Source organism: Buceros rhinoceros, unplaced genomic scaffold (genome assembly GCF_000710305.1).
Source record: "Buceros rhinoceros silvestris isolate BGI_N320 unplaced genomic scaffold, ASM71030v1 scaffold13309, whole genome shotgun sequence".
In the NCBI taxonomy this organism is placed as follows: domain Eukaryota; kingdom Metazoa; phylum Chordata; class Aves; order Bucerotiformes; family Bucerotidae; genus Buceros; species Buceros rhinoceros.
In genome coordinates this window covers 1-20485 of record NW_010429814.1, presented here as the reverse complement: position 1 = coordinate 20485, position 20485 = coordinate 1, and the positions used below count along the sequence as shown (strand labels likewise).

The 20485-nt window shown below is 38.8% G+C and overlaps 1 protein-coding gene across 1 annotated transcript in view; it reads right to left on the bottom strand.

Moving 5' to 3' along the window:
- The window catches only part of STK17A (serine/threonine kinase 17a), a 21151-nt gene extending 3159 nt beyond the window's left edge, over nucleotides 1-17992 (bottom strand). Inside the window, exons 1-3 of the mRNA XM_010142805.1 lie at nucleotides 17955-17992; nucleotides 14139-14351; nucleotides 6807-6951 (exon numbers count right to left, since the gene is read on the bottom strand). Coding sequence (XP_010141107.1) covers nucleotides 6807-6951; nucleotides 14139-14351; nucleotides 17955-17992 — 396 coding nt within the window. The remainder of the gene's footprint in view (nucleotides 1-6806; nucleotides 6952-14138; nucleotides 14352-17954) is intronic.
- Nucleotides 17993-20485: the final 2493 nt, after the last annotated feature.

The window sequence follows — 20485 nt, the reverse complement described above, 5'->3', positions numbered from 1 at the left end:
GAAGGGTCTCCGAAAGCACCCAATCATTTTAAAAAGCCTGAACACAGAAAACTATTTTGACTACACCCATTTCAAGGAAGTCTGTTGCAACTAACCTCAATCTTGTTCGAAGTACAAACAACTGTATTACAGAACACTAACTGAAAAATAGTTCAAAAAAAAATTACAGCAGCCTGAAAAACAGGTTATTAAGAGCATCACCTTTGGATAAACTTGTTTGCTCTGACGTCACTAGATCTGGGCTGTCATCCTTCAAAGCAACTTTGTGGTCATTAAGAAGTTCACTGCTATCCTTTAAATGCTAGCTCAGTTAAAAAAAAAAATCTCTGAAACTAACTTTCGACAGTAGATCTTGAGAGATTTTTTTTGCAGCTGAAGCATATCCTTGCCAGAAACAAAAAGGTGTGACCCCCCTGTTGCCCTCGGGCCAATGATCACACTGGGTTCTGTAGTTAACTTGTCCAAATGGTTACAGTGACAGTTGACACTGCATTTATGCCTCTGGTCAGCACAAGTTCTGTGGAAGCGAAGAAGCCTTTATTTATTGGGAACCTGGATCATCTTGCATCAGGGGTGGTTGAAAAGGGAGGAGGGCAAAAGATAAGAACACCAAAGGAACCACTGACTGATAATCCAGCTGGATTAACCAACACTTACACACTTTCCCTAGTCACCGAGCCGTTCTCTCCTCATCCCCATGTCAATCACGAAGGCACGTTCCACAGGAACAGCCTTGCTTTTGAACACAGAGCTGTGCAAGAACATTCTAAAAACCTTGGGTCAGTTCTCCTTGCTGCAAGGCCCAAATATAGTCAAGTTTTCATTGCTGCAAAATTAAACCACGGTATTTCAAACTAACTCCGTGATGTTGTCAAATCTGTTTTCTGTTTGTAAATCTATATATTAAGAACAGCTTATTTTTTTGCTTACAAACTGGGATCTGGTGGCCATACAAAGGCTTTTGGAGCTGTGCATTACCATATGCTTTACAGTTCACATTTGTTATTCCGTATTTGTATTAGAAAAGCAAACATCCAAAAAAGCTGACTGTGCCTCCCTAATTAGCCTCTCAGATGTTCTTCCCAGTGGAAAATGTAGTTACTTTTTGAAGGGACAAACAGAAAGCATGAGAAAACCATTTGTTCTCTATATTTAAACAAGGAGAAGTTTTTAATGGGAACATTTTGTGAAATAACCCTTAAGCTCCATATTACAGTATTTTAGTAGATAATGTAGTTGCCAGAAGTTTTTACGGTCTTTTTTTTTTAAAGTAATTTTATTGCTCAAAACACCTATGCAGAAACCATCCCCCTGTCTACAGCATGAATTGAGTCATAATCCTAAATCATTTCACAGTGAAATACCAGTTGTTTTAAGGAATCATTAGTGGGGTCATGAAGTGACAGCCTAAACACCAGCATGAAACCATAAAGAAGCTTTGAACTTACCACAGTTTTCAGCTCGACAAATCTAAAACTTTAAGAAAAGGAAGATGATTTCCCCACATCTGCAATGCTTTTTCTCTCTTGTTTTTCCTCCGCTGTAATGTATCTGCTCGCCTAATGCTGATTAGCCCACAAAGGCAAAGTGAGACGCAGGCCCCAGGCTCTCCAAAAAGGGCCTTTCACTCTCACCATCAAGCAGTCATGAAAGGCTGATGAAAATGGTCAAATGGCAACATTTAAAATCCTCCCCCTCTACTGCAGGAGGGCTTAACTGTTCCACTTTAGATCCTCTCATGTTGTGCACTGAACAAAACCATAAAAAGAACCAATCCTTGGCTAAATGGACAATCTTGGACAAATCTGCACTTTACTATGAGGTTGGTTTGTGCCACATGAAGTAGCCAGAGGAGTCTGGCTCAAAGCCACAGTCACCACAGCCAGAAACAGGTTCCTCGGGAAAGACTTAAAAAAAAGACAAAAAGTTGTATTTTCCATGTGTACTGTCAACAACCAGAAACTTGGACTTTAGGAATTTGATGTGTTGGTTATATCACCACTGAAAAGCATCATTTATCATTACAAATATTAACCAGTCTTACACTTTTCACTTGAACTGGACTAAACTCCTGTCACATGGAGAACGTAGCTTCCTAACACAACAAACACCAGTGTGAAGGCCAAACTAGGGCAATATATACCAAGGTCTGGTCTTATCTGGAAACCTACTCTGCAAGTCGCACAAAGTACTTCTAACAACTGTACCTAGTAAAAACAGGATTACCCTTCAACCCTACCTTGCCAGCAGGGTTTGGAATCTTGTAAACTGGCTATAATGGCAAAATCCATACATTGCAAATTTGCCATTATAACAGATGTTTCTACAAGCCTCTGGCCCTAATATTTATTGTACCCTTAGCTGGCTTCAAGAAGAATATGAATAAGGACACATAATAAAGGTCACTGTTTTTAAACTACTCAATGCCTTACCTTAACCTGCTACATTAACAAAGTTAGGTATCTGATTTTATAATACTGTAAAAATATCAGATCCCTAAAAGAAAAGACAGGAATTATCCCAACACCAATGGGCAGAAACGGGAAAAAACAGGCTAGCTGGGATACGCCAGCTACATTGTGTGTAAATACATTGAACTAGGCTGATCAGTCTGCCCTAAAACAAGTGAAAGGACTCCCGTATCTTTAGGCAATTGAGTTTTCCTGGGGGTTGGTGTTCTTCTGGTGTACAAGTGGAAAAAATGCTACAGTCACTAAAAGAGTAGACATATTAGACTGGCATCATGCTTCATCCCCCCAAATAAGCAATGCAAGTCCCATAAATTAAGAAATAAGGCTGTAGTCAAAATAGGGTCTGTAGAACCTGGATACTCTATTCCTGCCTATTAGCAAACAGCTTTGCTCTAATTGCTATAAATGTTTGAACTTCAGGTTAAACTGTTCTTTTGCCTTGAAAAATTGAGGTTTTAATTCTTAGTTCCCTGGTTGTTCCTTTAGACAAGAAATACTACACTTCTATTAATAAACAAACACTAATAAACCCTGTAATAAACATCCCACCTTTATCCAGTTGGAAAACTCAGCTGAGAACATTAATCTATGATGCTCTTGCAACAGGCCCTTCTTCTGTAATTGCAGCAGTCTGCTTTCTGACCACTGGTGTAAAATGACACCCAACCCAATTGCAAATAATGATTTTGCTAGTTGTCCTCACCGAACACAATGTCTTGAAAACACTACACAAGACAGAAGGAAATAGTTGTCTGATGGATAACCAGAGTAACACATCCTATAGAAGCGTGCTGCTTGGAGCAGTCATTCCCCCAGTCCCCAGGGCTACGTAAGGCTCTCCACTCATCTCCGCTGTCGACAAGAGGCAGCTAGTCCTTCCGCAACCCCCATACCTTTAATTTCCCTTCCATTCCCAAATACTTTTAAGCTTTTACCAAACACCAATTCAAGATTGAGTCAAACAGTAAATGAAAACAGAAAAAGGAGTCTTCCCTTACTCTGCAAGCTTTTATGCAACATTAAGAAGAGATGAAAGACTCCTGACTACAATCCCTGCACACCCTGCAAATTAAATAGCATCAGCACAATTCCGTCAAGCGATACTTAATTTGCAATCAGTAGTATTATATATTTGCTCTTTCTCCAAGTCAAACCTGGATTGCATGATTGTGCTTTGCTATTACAAACAAACATTTCAACCATCTTTCAGGAGAGCCATGCTTTGGGAAAGCAAAGGTGGCAGCCTTCCTAAGCCACATCTCAAAAACCCATTTTCTTCTGCAGTGTTCAGTCTCATAGGAAAAATCTTGCCTCTCTTAAGGGGAGAGGAGGGGAGAGATAGAAGCTAAAGTGAGCTACCTGTCAGTGTCATAGATCTGGTTGATTAGACTTGGAATATAAGACTACAACAAGCAGCTAACAATCATTTTGACTTCAATTCTTCTGGGCGTAGAGCCTGACATTTTTAGAAGGTGCAACATATGGAAGATTGGATGGATCTTTCCATAGATATTTGTACCAGACAAATTAAAGGGAAGCCTTTAGAGACCTAAAGGTGAAACTAATAGCACAAAGAAAATTTTTAGCAGGAATTCGTAAACTTTTCAATACTGGCAAACACCCTGCTTCACAGGAGCACACTTTGCACATCTTCCAAATGTCAGCCCACAAAAACCAAGTGTTTAGTGAATCCCATGGTGCTGTAAGCCAGCAGGTAAAGCAGCATGAACCATGGTTTGAGGCCAGTGGGTTAACAAACATGCAGCCACAACACCACTCAACTTCAGTTTTTTAGTTCCTTGACCAATGGGCCATTTTTTAAAGTCTGGCGAGGCACGTGGGACAATCAATCTATCTCCCCAAGTCATGGTTTTTAATCCTACAGTTTCCGTCATCTTTATTTGCCAATATTCTGAAGATGTCCCTAAACCTTATTGTGCAAAAGACTGATTGTCTTCTATGTCATGAAAGTAATTACACTGCAATTAGGACTCCTGTTCAGATCTTCTTTTCAAAAACACATCGCATGCTGTAGAAACGTGTAAACATATGAAACTCAAACACTAACACTCTGCTCTGCTAATTAACTTTTGTAAGCCAGTAAAGCAATGCTGGATCTTGCCAGCGAGAACTGGATAAGCTCAATTTTATAACATCAGTTTTCTGATCAGCTGGCAAGTTTAAGTAAGCTTTTTCTGAACTTTGAAAAAGCCGCCTGACCACAAGCTGTAATCAACACCCCTGTCTACTGTTGCCATCAAGTACTGAGGTCAAATAAAGCACAACACATTTCTGATTACAGATAACCCGCTGATAGTGCTGAGAAACACCACAGCTTTAACTTCAAAATTGTATGAACATGTACCGGCCACAGAGGACATACTTTAATTTTACACACTTTGCTTCAAGGAAATTCAATGGCCAACCATCATAGAGACACTAAGTATCTGCTATAAGAGTACTGGAACTTTAAGGAATTCTAACTGCTTACATTTAGTCCTTCTGAACATTTTTTCCTCACATCCCTTGCTAAAAATTCCCACTAACTATTTTAGTACAATCATTAAGATTCTAGGTATATGACTGCATCAATGGCCTAGAGAAAGTTTTAAAGGATTCCACAGATAATTTGAATAAATGGTTGGTAAACCAGACAGGTCACATATTTGTGTGTAAATGTTACTCATCTGCTTTCACTGATGGGTAGTTCATGATGTGCTAGGTTATACACTCCATATGCACAGCTTGACACCGGAACCTACTGGTAGCTTTGTAATACGGCCCAAATGCAATTAAGTAAGGATCTCAGCCGCAGAACGGACATGCGACACCTTACTATATCCTTAGTAAACATGGAAATTCAACACGTAAAAAGAATTTTAAAAATTTAACAAAAGATACTTTTTATACTGTCTTGCTTAGTAATAAAGTAGTTCAACCTCAAAATGAGGTAAAATGGCATCTTCCATATGAGTGTATGGACGGAAACTAAAAAAAAATTTAAAAAAGTAACTGCAGCTTGCAGTTTTCTGGATTCCTGTTACAACTCCCTCCTTAACCATAACCAATACTCTGGATTTCATACGATGACAACTGTACTTTTTTCTTGGTTTAGGTCAAAACTATCTTTCATAAGAAAAAATGCTTACTCCAATAAATCATGATAACTTATACACCAATAGGGTGCTGGCCAACTGTTTGGCTCTAAATGACAAATATTTAAATGAAGTTTTACAGTAATTAAAACAAACAAACTGAAGTGTTTGTCATGGTTTTACTCCAGCTGACAACAAAGCATCACGCAGCCACTTGTTCACTTCTCCACCCTCCCTGGTGGGATGGGGAACAGAGTCAAAACCAAGTAAAACTCATGGGTTGAGATAAGAACAGTTTAATAATTGAGATAAAAATTGATAATAATAGTAATAAAAGGAAGATAACAAAAAGAGTGAAACAAAACCCAAGACAAGTGATGCACAATGCAATTGCTCACCACCTGCTGACCAATGCTCAGCCAGTCTCTGAACATATATCTGTCCCTTCTGGCCAGCTCCCCACAGTTTACATACTGGGCATGATGTCACACGGAATGGACTATTTCTTTGGCCAGTTTGGGTCAGCTGTTCTGCCTGCGTCCCCTCCCAGCTTCTTGTGCCCCTCCAGAATTCTCGCTGGCAGGGCATGTGAAGCTGAAAAATCCTTGACTTAGTATAAACACTACTCAGCAACAACTAAAAACATCAGTGCGTCATCAACATTGTTCTCACACTAAATCCAAAACACAGCACTGCACCAGTGACTAGGAAGAAAATTAACTCTATCCCAGCTGACACCCGGACAGCATTATAGATGCATTTAACACAGTAATACACCATCTACCTGTCCTGTATGAACACTTCATTCCAAAACACGACACTTTATACTAACGGTGTCTCTGCCATCCTTCTGCTTCATTAAAACTCAGGTCAATAAAAAAAACAAACCTGTTTTTCAATGGCTGTATAATACCCAGAAATTTTTATTACCCTTTAAAAAGGAATCAAGTCTTACCCAAAGCACTCACTTGCAATTTAAGGTGCAACACCAACCCACTTTTGAATTCACGACATTTCACTTAAATAACTGTTGTTTATATTTGACAGAATCATAGAAACTCCCGAAAGGCCTTGCAACCCTGGTGACTATTTGCATCCCAAGGACTGAATTTTATCGTTTGAGGAATAACTTTGAGATAAAAATTGTGTTAATTTCAAATTAGCGTTAGTATGACACATGGCCAACAAGGAATTCAGGAAATAAGAAATTAATGAGAAAAAAACACAACGACAATCTTACCTTTAAGTCAAGGTGAACAACATTGTTTCTGTGCAAGAATGAAACTCCTTCTAAGATCTGCTTCATAAGTCGTTTAACATCTTTTTCTTTGAAGGCTTCCTCTCTTTCAGCCACGCACTGGTCAAAGATTTCACCTCCAGCAGCACTATGGAACAATATGAATTTTACTACTTCAAAGACTAAGTTATAGCCCCCATTTTGTTCTAACTGCACTGTTTTAATTAGCACAAGCAAGGTCAGCAGGTGGTACCATCCAATAGTGATATTTTCAGTTATTAAACATTCCACAAGCTTTGACAACCTAGGAAGACTTCTCTGCAGTATGTCAGCTTTGGAGAGGAGCAAAGATCTTAATAATTTAGGTTAGAGACAAGGAATACCCCAGAAATTTTGGGGGCAAGTTTGGAAACACAACTGACTACGCATTGAGATGGATGTCAAATTTGTTTGAGGGTGGCGTTCTCATAAAAGATGTGCCTTTTGCCATTCCTATGAAACTATGTGGAAATCTGGCCAGGGTAAGCCTTTGTAAACACAAGGCAAACCAACTGCACACCCAGTCCTCCTCAAAACACGCTGCGCATACTCAGAAGATTGCATGTAAAGTCTATAACGGGACTGTTTGTGAAGTCTCTGGTGTATAGGGATGCACTCAGTTTCAACATGGCTTTCATCTAAAGATAATTTTGAAAATTTTAGTTCTCAGCTTTCTTCCTTATCTTTTGTTTATACATGTAAATAACAAAATATTTAAAAATAACTAGAGAAGAATGAAGGCTTTTTACATTACTCTGAAGCCATATGCAGCGCATCTCATAACTCTAGAGAACGACAACTGGTGTACAATGTAACCATGTAACATCAAAAGGAAAATAAGCAGAGCAGAGGCTCTACCTTAAAAGAACCGGCATAAGAACATTAAAATGGTGTCATTTTGCGTACGGACTGTTGAATTACTACTATGAAATCACCACCTAGACACTTTGTTCTGCATGAAATTCCATAGTCATGCCTTAGTGAAAGATGGTGAAACTCCTGAAGGCAGCATCTTCTCCAGTACCGCACCCTGCGACAGGCCACACACGACTTTGCACAAGCGTTAATCTGTGCTGATGCACAGCCATCTATTCTGCCTTTGCTCACTGTGTTCGAGTAAATTATATTACCTAGGCAATCCAGAAGACAGAGAGGCATATTCAACACGAACATAACAGCAAAGGAGAGTTGTACAAAAATCGTGCATTTGGGTTATGTACCCTCAGAAAAAGAACACTTAAATATACTCAAATTTTCATTTTGCCTATACTAACTTTGCTGCTACAATCCTAGTACCTTAAAATGCCTCATGGTTTATAAAAAAGATGGTTTTTGCCTTCCCAGATATTCTCATTACTGTTAGTTAAAATTCTCCCTGCAGACTGCCTTACAAGAAAAAAGAATCTAAAAGAAGGTTACATCTTTTTCTAAAAAGCTTTGCATTCCTGTTCTATGTGCTAGCTAACTGGTATATCAGTCCAGTTCGATTTATTAAACTAACGGACTTTTTTAAAAGAAAATCTTAAATAATTATTTTTCTTCATACTGTATCAAAGATGATAGAGCTCAAGAATAAAATTAGGCTTTCAAAGGAGTATTAATATTTTAATTTCTCTAGAAAAATTGCATATGACTGACATTATCACATCTTTCTTCAACATATTCTTATTTCAAGGAAAAAGTAACATTTCAGCTTTGAACAGGATTCAAATATTAAAGATATTTTTAAAATGGCACAGGCAAGCGTATTCTAATACCCTAAACCAAATATTTTTAAAATACACAGGCAAGTGTATTCTAATACTCTAAACCAAATTCCTTTTAAAAGGATCATCAAGTGGATCTTCAGGATAGGGAGAGAAAAAGCATCTACTGTAATCAATAAACTTTCTACTTTAAGAATACCACATTACTCGGAAGCATGGTTTAATTCCTTATAGTCGTGAATTCTAATGCACATACAGTAGTACGATCTGCTACCAAAATTACTAATACAATGTGTTTTACAGCAACAGCCCTGGGATTTTGCTGGTGTAGCTCTGTCACTTAAAATAACCAAAACAATACTTTTGCTATTTAATTCTGTGAAATAGGATTTACGCCCAAAAACTGTTGTCAGCCAGGGATCACACTTAATCTTTAATAAACCCAATTGAAAATTCAGCAAAAGGAGGGCTTTATAAAGCCCTGTTTGCTACACATCTACTTTGGAAGACACCTGTTACAATTAAGTCACACTAATAAATGGATTAACATTTCAGTAAGCACCAAGCTAAAACATAAACTACCTAGAATTTAATACTACACTTAAAGAACTTTGAATTAAATGTGTTAAGAGTCAAGGCAATAAAAGTTGAAGTAGACAATGTCCCACCACTGAAATCAAGAGACAGCATTACGTATGAGAACAGGAAATTCTCAGTCCAGAAAACTTTATTTTTTTTTAAGCAAAGGCATTTAAGTACCTCCCAGTACTTCTGAAAATCCCTGGGTTCATCAGCATTTTTAAGAGTGAGACAAGCAATTACAGCCCTTACACATGCACACCCACTTCATGACTTATGACCCAGTGCCATTCCCAGCTACCAGAGACAAACACTCTTAGCTTCACAAAAAAGTTTCATGTGGAAAGGTTGTTGCACGTGCAACGTTTCATTTTTATCAGCTTTGCTATTTAGGATGCAGACAGAACAACTTCTGGACAATTCAGACCATTCAAAAATTACCACATTCAAACAAAAAACTAGCAACCCTTTACGAGAATGAAGCAAAATTGTTGCTGCAGGACTGTTCCGTGTGTTGTTGCTGGGGAGTGAGATTAACTGATTCCCTTAAGCCAAACAATCAGCTAGCTGTGAGCCAACCCAGTCACAATGTCAAAATGAACTCCAAAAAGATTGTTGTGCACACCTATGCCAAATTCTGCCAAGCTCCTTAACAATACTTTCAACTCAGTTATTTTGTTTTCCCTAGCTAGAGTTCAGGGGAAAATAACAATCAAAACACAGAAGGGATTAAAATACCTGCTAGGACAGTATTACGGGCGTGTCATTGCTATGGCTTCTGTATGCATGCAGACCAGGAGTTCTCTGGTGTTTAAAATGTTTACCCATTTTTCCCCTAAGAACAGATTTTCCATTAAGCTGTAGCTTTTCTAAAAGTCATTATGAAATAATGACTTTGCAAACCACTGGGCACCCCCATCCACTTCCACAGAACATGTTCCTAGGGAATAAAAGCAAAGGATTGTCCTTAGGACAAGAAAGTCTTTAGGAAAACAAGCCATCTGAATCTGACAAAAGTGGACGAGGAAATACTGTTTTGAAATCCGGTGTTACTCAGAATGCATTATTTATTTGGGATACACTCCCTTAGCTAGGTGCACGAAAAAAGTGAGACACAAGAATTCTTTCCAAACTTAAAAGCTACAGCAACCAGAATTCTTTAGGTATTTTATTTATGAGAGTACTGTTGTGCTATTAACTCCTCTATAGTTTCAAGTGAAGCCCAACTGCTCTTCATCAATGAAAAGCATGCTAACATTTTATTACTGCTTATCAGCATAAACAAGCTGAACTCATTTGGAAGTCTGGAGCATTAATCTTCGTTACGATTATGTTGACTTTAAATTCAGTGGAGACTCCTTATCTCCTGTGAAACATATCCTAACAATGCACTGGGCGGAATTCAGCACCCTACTCTTTCAAGTGCACTTACAATACAGTCACACAGACATTCAGCTTATCGTTAGAAAAAGGTTGAACAAATCTGTTTCAGTGCATCTGAAAAAAATCAAACATTCCCCCAGCTTTAATGGACTGGACGTTAAGATAGTCTTCTGAAAGACTCAGAAGTACAAATCCTCAGAGCACAGGTACGTAGATAACAAGTTCCTAGAATACACTTGATTTCAAATGCTGAGTAAGACCATATACAGTCTACAAAGGTCAAAAATTTACTTCTTGACTCTTATACTCAGTCAAAAGCCTCTCTTGAGAGGGTTATATTTGGAAGATAAATGTAAATTCATCTGCTTTCTGTATTCAGAGCTTATACTACAAGAAGATCACACCAAGGTGGTTGTAACCCTGTCAGCAAAGGCTTATGTTCATACTGCAGACAGTCAGACCCTCCTTTCCCTGGCCAGGCAAGGCACACCATGGGATAGTATACAAGTGAATTTACTGATAATTTATCCAGTGTAAGTCTACCGTAACATACCAATGTCCCCAGAGCCCGAGAAAAGTCTAAATCCACACCTGATGAGAGGACATATAGGAAGAGAAGCATCCAAATGCGTTAAGTTGTGGATACTGTTCTTGGTTCTCAAATACTTTCTTTTTTTTCCTTAACCTTTCCAATCAGGCAGCCCAAGAACTGAATGAAATGCAGAGAAAAGGTAACTAACACCATTTGAGAAGTCTTCCCAGTATGGATTTGAGACTGCCTTCCAGAACAACTTTGCTAATTACTCTAATAGTCAAGATGGAAACCTTGGAGCAGCACAGTTATTTCTGACTACAGTGGTTTTGCTTCAAGATCTACCTGCTGAATTCCATCCCAAACAAATCGTTTTCCTGCCAGCAGACTCTTACTTTAACCAGCCACACCCCCAGTAAATAGGACACTAAGTAATGTCCAAGACCATACAAGTAGTAACATTACCCAGGTCCAAATAACTGCAAGTAAAAAGAAAGCACTTGATCCAGCATATCAGATAAAGCCTGACTATGTCTTCAAGTTGATAGAGATGACTTTTCTCTTTTTGAAAGTAAGCACAGAAGTCTACCATACCTACACAAGACACTGGCAGGTAATGACTGTTCAGAAACTCTTCACAAAAAAAATACTTAATGGCTTATATTTTGAAGTTATGCATGCAAGTTTCAGTAATATCTGACCCTCTAATGACCCCCTACTATCATCTATCCCATCCACAGATGTATAAATGAACTGTGATGAACACTCATAAGAACAGGAGTTCTTAAGCATCAGATGCTCTGGTGCTCTTTAAAAAAAAAAAAGCCAGGTTGGTTGCATACAAATATTGAGCCTGAAAGTTTCCAAATTTGCTTTTTCCCTTTTGTTTCTGTCAGGTTTCCCAGACTGTCTCTCTACCTTTTTCAGCAGAAGTCCATGGTTGGGTTTTTTTTTCATTCATTCCATTTTCACTGGAATACAGAAACATGACTGACCCACGTATTAATTCCAGGCTTTAAATACTATCCCTTCGGAGTGACTTACCCCTTCAACACCTACTTAAATCCTCTCTTTGAGGTCTCGTCACAACAAAAAAGTCAGAGACTGTTGTCAGGGTGGATGCAGACAGCCACCAATTTGCTATCCTACAGCTGAACCCACGCTGTAATGCCCCAGTGTGTTCCATTGCTCAGCACTTAATATACATAACTGTTGTTAGGGGCCAATTTATAGCTTGTTTTCTGTCAAAAATTGATACTGCTTCAAAGACAACCCTCCACATAACATTACTATTTCTCTTCATGAAGGCAAAGCACTAGGTGCCCCTCTCACCCCTTAAGACAGAGTCAACATGAAGACATGAAACTTTAAAACCTGAGCAGATAAAGGTAGTGGCCAACCATGAAGTATTTGTTTTTCTCCTTCCCAAGATAAAGATCTGCCACACAGACCATCAAGCTTAATAGAAACTGAAATGCCCTGGAGAAGCTTGCAGTCTAGATGTGTTCTTTAATCCTCTGCAAACAATGTCAGAAATTCACTAATGTTCATACCTGTTTTGTTGCAACATGCCTCTGGAACATGCTGACATTAAAGAAGCATCCAGACATATTTGCTGAAGTCAGGCAGAGACTGTTTTTGTAATTTACAACTGTAACAGGCAGCTATTTATCTGACTGTGCGATGCATATAAAAACAATAATGTTGCTAATTAGTGAACAACCTGGTGACTACCAAACAACCTACTTAATACTTTGGATTAAAAACGTTTTGCAATTGTAAGGGAACTGAGTTCCGAAAGAAAACCAGCAATTTTGCATGCAAATTATTATCACAAACCCCATTGCTCACATCAAGCTTTGGATTCCCTTGCTTGTGTTACACCCCTACGGGATCCAGACATTTAAAGTGTATTCTGGTTAGATCCGTGCTGTTACTGTTTAAAGGATGTATTTAAGAGTTTTCAAAAACAGCAGTTAACACTCCAGAAGCTCTGGCACATCTCTGCATTATAACAGACACTTGAATATTTCATAAATCGTGAATCCCATAAGGGCACAATGAAGCTGAAAAAATGTATTCTAGAAGGAAGTTTGCCCTAGCAGACACGGTTCGATTTCACAGAACTTTAAAGATGCTATTTCTCTTGACTTCTAAACAAGATCAGATCAGCACACAAGATTTCTCCCCATTTTTGTTGTTACCGAGCAAGAAAAGAGCTGTACAAACTAGATTTAACTTAGCAGTCAGGTTAAGTCACTTCTGAACCACCAAGCCTCACCGTTCCTCTCCTCATCATTTAAAACCCATAGAGCTTGAACAAGATCTTAACAGAGTTCAATAGCAACAAGCATTTGGCTGCCTCTTGGAACTTAGGTGTCTAACATCTAAGCCACTGGCACGTGAGATGAACAGTCACAACAGCTGCAGAAACACCCATCTGGACAACTCGAGGGGGGGGGGAAAAAAACCACACAGACAAGTGTAGAGTCACAAGTTAAATGTCATTTGGAAAAAAAAAAAACAAACAGAACTCTCCTAGATCTGAAAGCTACTCTTTTTCTTCCCCCAAAAGATAACGATTTAGAGAGCCTTTCTTCCAGATCACAGGGGATTTTGACAGGGTTTTTTTCCAACAACGACACTGTTTCCAACACCTTTTTCATAACTGGTAAAACCCCCCAGATTACACCCTGCCTTTGTCACTGTCAATGAAATAAGCTTCATTATTCAAACAGATCCTCATTGCTTCTTTCCTCTTCCTCTTTTAGAAGGAGGGAATGTACACAGTTGATATTTCACTAAAGGTTTTTTAAACTATGTAAATTACCGTTCAGCTTTGAAATATATACATCATTAGATAAATTTATTATAATCTGCAGTAGGTACAAGACTGCATGTAACTTCCTGTAATACTGAATTTTTTAGCAATTCTTTTTGAACTCCAGCAAGCGTAACAGGCGAGCAATAAAATATTTTCATGGTATTCATATATCAATATGAATATCATATATCAATATGATCTGCAGTATTTTTATGTTGTTAGTTTTAAGCAGATTCTGCTGAAGGCTATTCACAATTATTAGTAGTACTTACTATTCCAGGACTAAAATCATCTCTGTTGCAGTTTCATAAACTTCATGCAAGTTAATGACCCAAAGGTTGCATTGTGCCAGCTCAAGAACTGCTATTTCGTGGATTATTTCCATCCGACAGTCTTGGCCCTTTCTTCTTTTTCTCATGAATTTTGCTGCAAACTCTCTTTCAGTGTCTTTCTGGATACACTTCTTCACCACTGCAAATTTCCCCCTGAAATTAAAGAAGAATTTAAAGTTAATTTTAAGCCCTTTAGTGACAGCTTTATTGTTGCCCTTATAAATTAACATTTCAGGAAACTTGAACTAAATTGCTATTAACAGATAAATTTAAAATATGTTCTAAATTTAGAAAGATACCTTACTGAGCGATAATCCCTACACTTAAAAATTAGGAACACCACAACCCAGACTGTAATTTAACCTCTATGAAAAATAAGGAATTAAAAAACCCCATCAATTCAAGGAACCTGGATTTGCAAAATACAGAACAAACAAGCTGTGCTAGTTTGCAAGATTAAGTTATCCTCAAGCCTTCTATCAAAAAAGCTGGCAAAAGCCAAGTGCACAAATAGGCAATTTATGCTTTCGATAACTCCGTCACAATAACCCAGTCATTGCTTTCTAACGTATCCCACCATATTCAAGGCAAAGCAACCAGCACTCTTGCAGAATAACTGCTCAAAAACTGCTGTGCAATACCAGGCCCTGCACTTTCAAAGATGGCACTTGGCATTTTCACCATGCTATGTATGTCTCAATGGGAACAGCCAGAGTTTTTTGATTTTTTAATGGTTTTCAAAATCCCTTATTCTTGGTCTCACTGTGTAAGGAAGGAACACGGATGATTTAAAAAACAAATTAAGCAGCTTGGCCAACATACAGCTTTCTCACAACATTTTTGCACCACTGATAACGTGAATACAAACACACAGGAAGCACAACCAAGCACAGTGCTTAACCCAGGTTAATGAGCATCATTCCTGACAACACACAACCGGTAAGTTACACCGAGCCGGCCGGCTAGCTGAAAACCACACGGCAGCACTTACGTCAGAAGACTTCCCCCACAGCAGTTTGGACTGCAGCGTCTGCTCTGAACTTCCTTGTAAGAGTCTCATGCCACCTGCCCTACTCCATACCATTCACACGGTACTGATTTTCAGACTGAAAAGGTCTATTAATTAATACCTGCCATCTAATGCAACGATGAACTCTCATACTTTGAATTGTGACAATCTTTTCTTACTTCTTACCACACAGTGTTCATCAAAACTACCGGTTTTAGTTCATATGTAAAAATTATTTTGTAAAGCTTCAGGAATAGCTTGGAGATCTTTATTTTGGTTCTTAACTTATTATACCAAACTAAGAATCCTCATCTGGTTTGGAATACAACCACATGGGTTTTGCTTCTCCTATCTCCAAGCTGATGTTCACAGAATTAACTAATGCAGCTCACCGAGTTTTCACTCTCATAGTTCCCAACCTGCTGGCAGACTGCTATCCACGAAATGTAACTGCTAAAAAGTTGTGGTCAGCTTGCTTGTAATAGACATTTGTTTCAAAATTACCCAGTCTAAATGAATTAAGTCAAATAAGCACCCACAAAGCAGGTATTTGCTAGGCAATCTCACTAAAATAACTGGACCTGTAACTGCTGATACAGCCACAGTTATTCCTCTAGGAATAATATTTTGCATATGTACACACTATCTACAGCACTGTGTGTACTAAGATTAGATCAGAGCACAGCCCAGACATCTGTGAAGGCAGACAAACAGCGAGGATATGCATTGAACGTCTCAAATCTAATTTTTGGGGAGAAACTTCTTAATTACAAACACATACATTAAGACAATACTATAGCTTTGCAAATGTGTGAAAACAATATGATAGGATTTTGTAGCACTAGGAAGGTGTGATCAAGAGATCACTATAAAATGTGTTAATTGATACAGAATTACCACAGAACAGCATGGGAGGAACAGAGACCGAAGGGCTAACAACCTGCCAGGTGCCTGGTACGCATGTACTAAAATCCATGGAAGAAGTAACGAATGCGTATAGCAGAGACAGCTCATTGGCTAACAGAATCGTGCTAACCACGCGTCTGATCCGAAAAATATTGCAAGGACAGGGGTCCTTTCAGATAGATTTCTAGGAAGCTTGTGACATCAGTGTTGCAGCTGCAAGTATAAACATTCCTCCAGTACTGCAATCCTACCCGGGACAGAGAGCAACCTTCCTTATGCAGCCAGGGAAAAGGATTCTAAGTTATTCCAAATGAAGACACGCATCTGTATGTACAGTGTGTTAAAATTCTTGCTGAAGCTTTTAGCACCAAAACAAAAAACAGCACAGACCGAGAGAAAGTAGCTTAACAAAGTTTGAAATCCCTCTAATACAGCTTTCAAGCAGCACTGCACTGTTTTGAGTCACCTACAAACTCTATCTGGGAGCAAGTTAATTAGTCAAATGAGTCCCAATGTTGGCGATTATTTGCACATTAGTCACTATGGAAATAAAACAGTATTTACAGGGCAGCAAGAGCCACCACTGTGTGTGGCCATGCGTGTCCTGTTCAGCTGAGCTGGCCAGAAGCCTGATAGGTGACGTAATTATAACGACAGGTTACATGGGAGTTCAGCTGGCTGACAAATACTAATTCTTAGCTGTTTAAGACCAAGAATCCTGCCCTGATTCCTTGTGGTTATGCCTATAATTATAGCTTTTATAACTACTGCCTGTAGAACTCATCTTTTCTGAATACAATCCCCCCAAAAGACCAAACTTTACAAACCTGATGTTTATAGCTAATGGAACTAATTACCATGCTGCAACCTAGATTCACGACTGAGAATTTCAGAGCGAAGATCCAAAGATACCATCCACTGTATGGTTAAGCCAGAGGATGAACTTGTAAGGAATTTCTTTTTGACAGAGATAGAATAGTAGATAAGACAGATGTAGGCAAGCTTTCCCATAAAACACACATTGCATGTGCTTTGTCTTTGCTGCTTTTAAAATCCTGCTTTTCAGAACTCCTTATAAAAAGATTGAATAATGAAAACAGCATTAGATAAGAGGGTTGCTAGCGTAGCTGTGTTGAGAAGAGGTATCAGCAAGAACTTGAAAGAAGAGTAATTTTGAGAGGAAAAGCTTAATGTGCATTCCCAAAGTTGAAAATGGACCAGTCATCCCAACACAAACAAAAATGCTTTGAAGGGAGACACGCACAGGGAACTAGAAGTGGCTCCCAGTCCTCACAAGAGTCTCATTCAAGAATTATGATTTAAGATAAACCATATCTGATTACAAAGAAGCTCAATGTCATCTTTTCAGATTGCCAACAGAATTAGCATTGTCTCATCTGGCATACATTATGGCTTAAAGGAAAAGCCCCAAAACACAAATCAAATGTCAAAGCAGATAAGCAGGAACATTTACATGGCACCAGTTAATTTTGGTTGTCATAGGCTCAGAATAATAGAGAACTAACCTCACTTTGATAATTATTTTTAAAGTGCCCTATAAAACACTGTCACTATAACAAATGGAGAAGTAACAGCAATTCCTGTGAAGGTATTTACTTTTTATAAAGTTCAGGAAACTTTTCTGACATCCTCAAAATTATATGCAATTTATTATGTGGCTCACACAGAACATTTTTTCTAAAGTGGTTCCACCCCACCCCGACTTTTGATTTCCAAACAGGAAGGTGTGGGGCTACCATTTCTGATGTTCATGAATAATTTACTCAGAAAAATTTATTCTCAAATGGTGGAACCAGCTACTTGCAACTCCGCATTCTCACCTCTTTTCCACTTTCACTTTGTTCCACAACTGTCGCATCCTAGCTATGCTACTGCAGAGAGCAGCTGGAGACAGAAATAGGATAGCATAGACATTTTACTGATGCACAGAATTGCACGTGTGTCACCTACCACTAAGATGCACTGAAAGCCACCTGGGCAATAAGCAAGCTCATGCCAGAGTTTGTGGGGGAAAAAAAAAGTAAAATTCAAGACATGGGATATCTGCACAGGGAAGTAGAGCCAGGTCACTGGTTAGAAACAAAGAATATTTCCTTGTTCTGTTCAGTCTCCTCAGACAATTAAAATACTTGTTATTCTTAGCTCTGGGTGGAGACTGAGTCTGTTGGTTTTAACAAAAAAAACTAGGAATGAGAAGAATCAACTGAGTTGCCCTTGACACACATTTACATGCATGTGCTGCACACATCTCGCTAGCAGAAGACTGCTTATTTTAGAGCAGTCATTTAAGGTGACTGTTACCTTCCAGCGAGAAGAAAGCCAGGCCAGACATTTATGCCCTCCTCCAGTCCAGCTCTAGCATCAGGAGCATTATTTTCATACACAAACGATGATTTCCAATACATACACAGCTGTACACCATCAGTGAGCTGAAGAACTAACGGACTAGTACTATTTTGTGTGGAATTACTTCAGAGTTTTTTGTCGATGAAAAAGAGCAAAGCAGCTAAATAAAACTATACTAGACTCTTTTAAGATGCTCTAGGTCATACAAAACATACTGTTCCCCATTTTACAGTACAATTATGGTTTAAGCACAGATGATAAGGGGAAGAAGAGTTAAGCAATTGGGGTCTTGTCCTCTGCAAAGGTTATGCTACTTCAAACTAACCTAACTCAAGTTATTGCCATCTTGCTGAGACTTAAGTCTCAGCAAGCTGATGAGAAGCGGCACCTTTATAATATGAAAGGATTTAAACATCAAGCAGGTGAAGATTTGTGTGAGAATATTCTGATTTTGGGACGGTAAAATTAAAAAGGCTGTGAAAACTACCCCAAAAGTTCATTTATTAAAACATGTCATTAAAAAAGCCCTGCCATTTCAATGTCATCCTCAGCAACTTTAAATAATTTCCTTTTGAGAGTAGCCATTAGAACCAATTTTTTTGGTATTTTTCCTAAATTAACCTGGTTTTCCTAGCAGCTGTATTTCCATAGACTTGCCAATGCTTGTTCAACTACTGGATGAGGCAGAACGAAGCACATACATACACTTCACATTCTCAAAGCAGGTTTTTCCCGCAAGCGGAACTAATGAAGCCTGATCTCTGATGGGTTTGTACCCAAGTCCCTCTGGTGACACTGCAGTCAGGTTCCTCCCAGGCTCATCTATGACCTTCAGCAATAATTCTCCCAGGACTTTCACCCCCTAAGACACCCCCCAAGGGCAGCAGCCCCAGTACCGCCCCTTTCCCGCACTGCTAGAACTACGGCACCTCTGCATTTCCCCATGTTCCCCCCTCTTCCCACCTCCTCCACACACCCGCAGGTGACAGGGGAACGGAGGGCAGAGGCCCCAGGTGCCACGGCGAGAGTTCAACTCCCGTGCGCTGACTGACTGGATCGAAGGCCACAGAGCGCACAAACCTGCTGAGTTCATGCAGCAGCCCCGCTCTCAGCAGAGCTGCTAAATCTGCTTCCTGCTCTCTCTCTCCCTGCTGTCATTTTTAAACACAATTCATATGAAAGTTGTTATTCTTATAACCCCTATTTAAAGTTCAGCTTTTATATTGTTTCCTTAATTCTGGGAAATGGGACAGATGAATAGAGAGCGTATAAACATTTTTTGTTGGCAAACTCACCTTCCAAATTAGAATTAAAATAGACTATGTTGTGTGCTAAGGACTTCTTTTCATTGGAGACAAAAACCTGTCACACCTGGGTGCTAAATTGTCCAAGTCCTTTGTAAAGACAAAATCTGCCTGTAAGTAGTGACTTACACACTTTACCAACAGACAAAAGTGAAACAATTTCTGCTATCAATAAAATGACAGAGACGGTTACAAGTGGCAGAGAGACTTTCTATTTACCACCTATGCTTTGTCATGAGTTGGCAAAAAATTGTCTTTAATGGCAGTACTTGAGCCGGTGGTAAATGGTAATGGTCTTTTAGTTATACCTGAACACTTCTTTAAAACAAAAATGTAGAAAGCACTTAAAATTATTGAATAAAAATCTAAGCACATACATTCAAATGTATAGATACCTATATTCTAAGAGAAAGACAGCGAAAACATTTGTGAAGTTAAGAGTAGTCTGAACCAAAACTGCTGCACAAAACCAAGACAAACACTTAGAACAGTCACTTCACTCATTTTAACAGAGCTATAGGTGCAAACCCCACAACCTTCATGCGAAGGTCATCTTTAAGCGTAGCTCTGTTCGCAACCATCTCCACACAAAAAGCTGTATCGACATCTGCTTGCTTAAACTGTAGACTAAGATTTGCGGCATTACTTAATGTAAATATAATAATAATAAATAATAATAATAAATATAATAATTTGAGCTG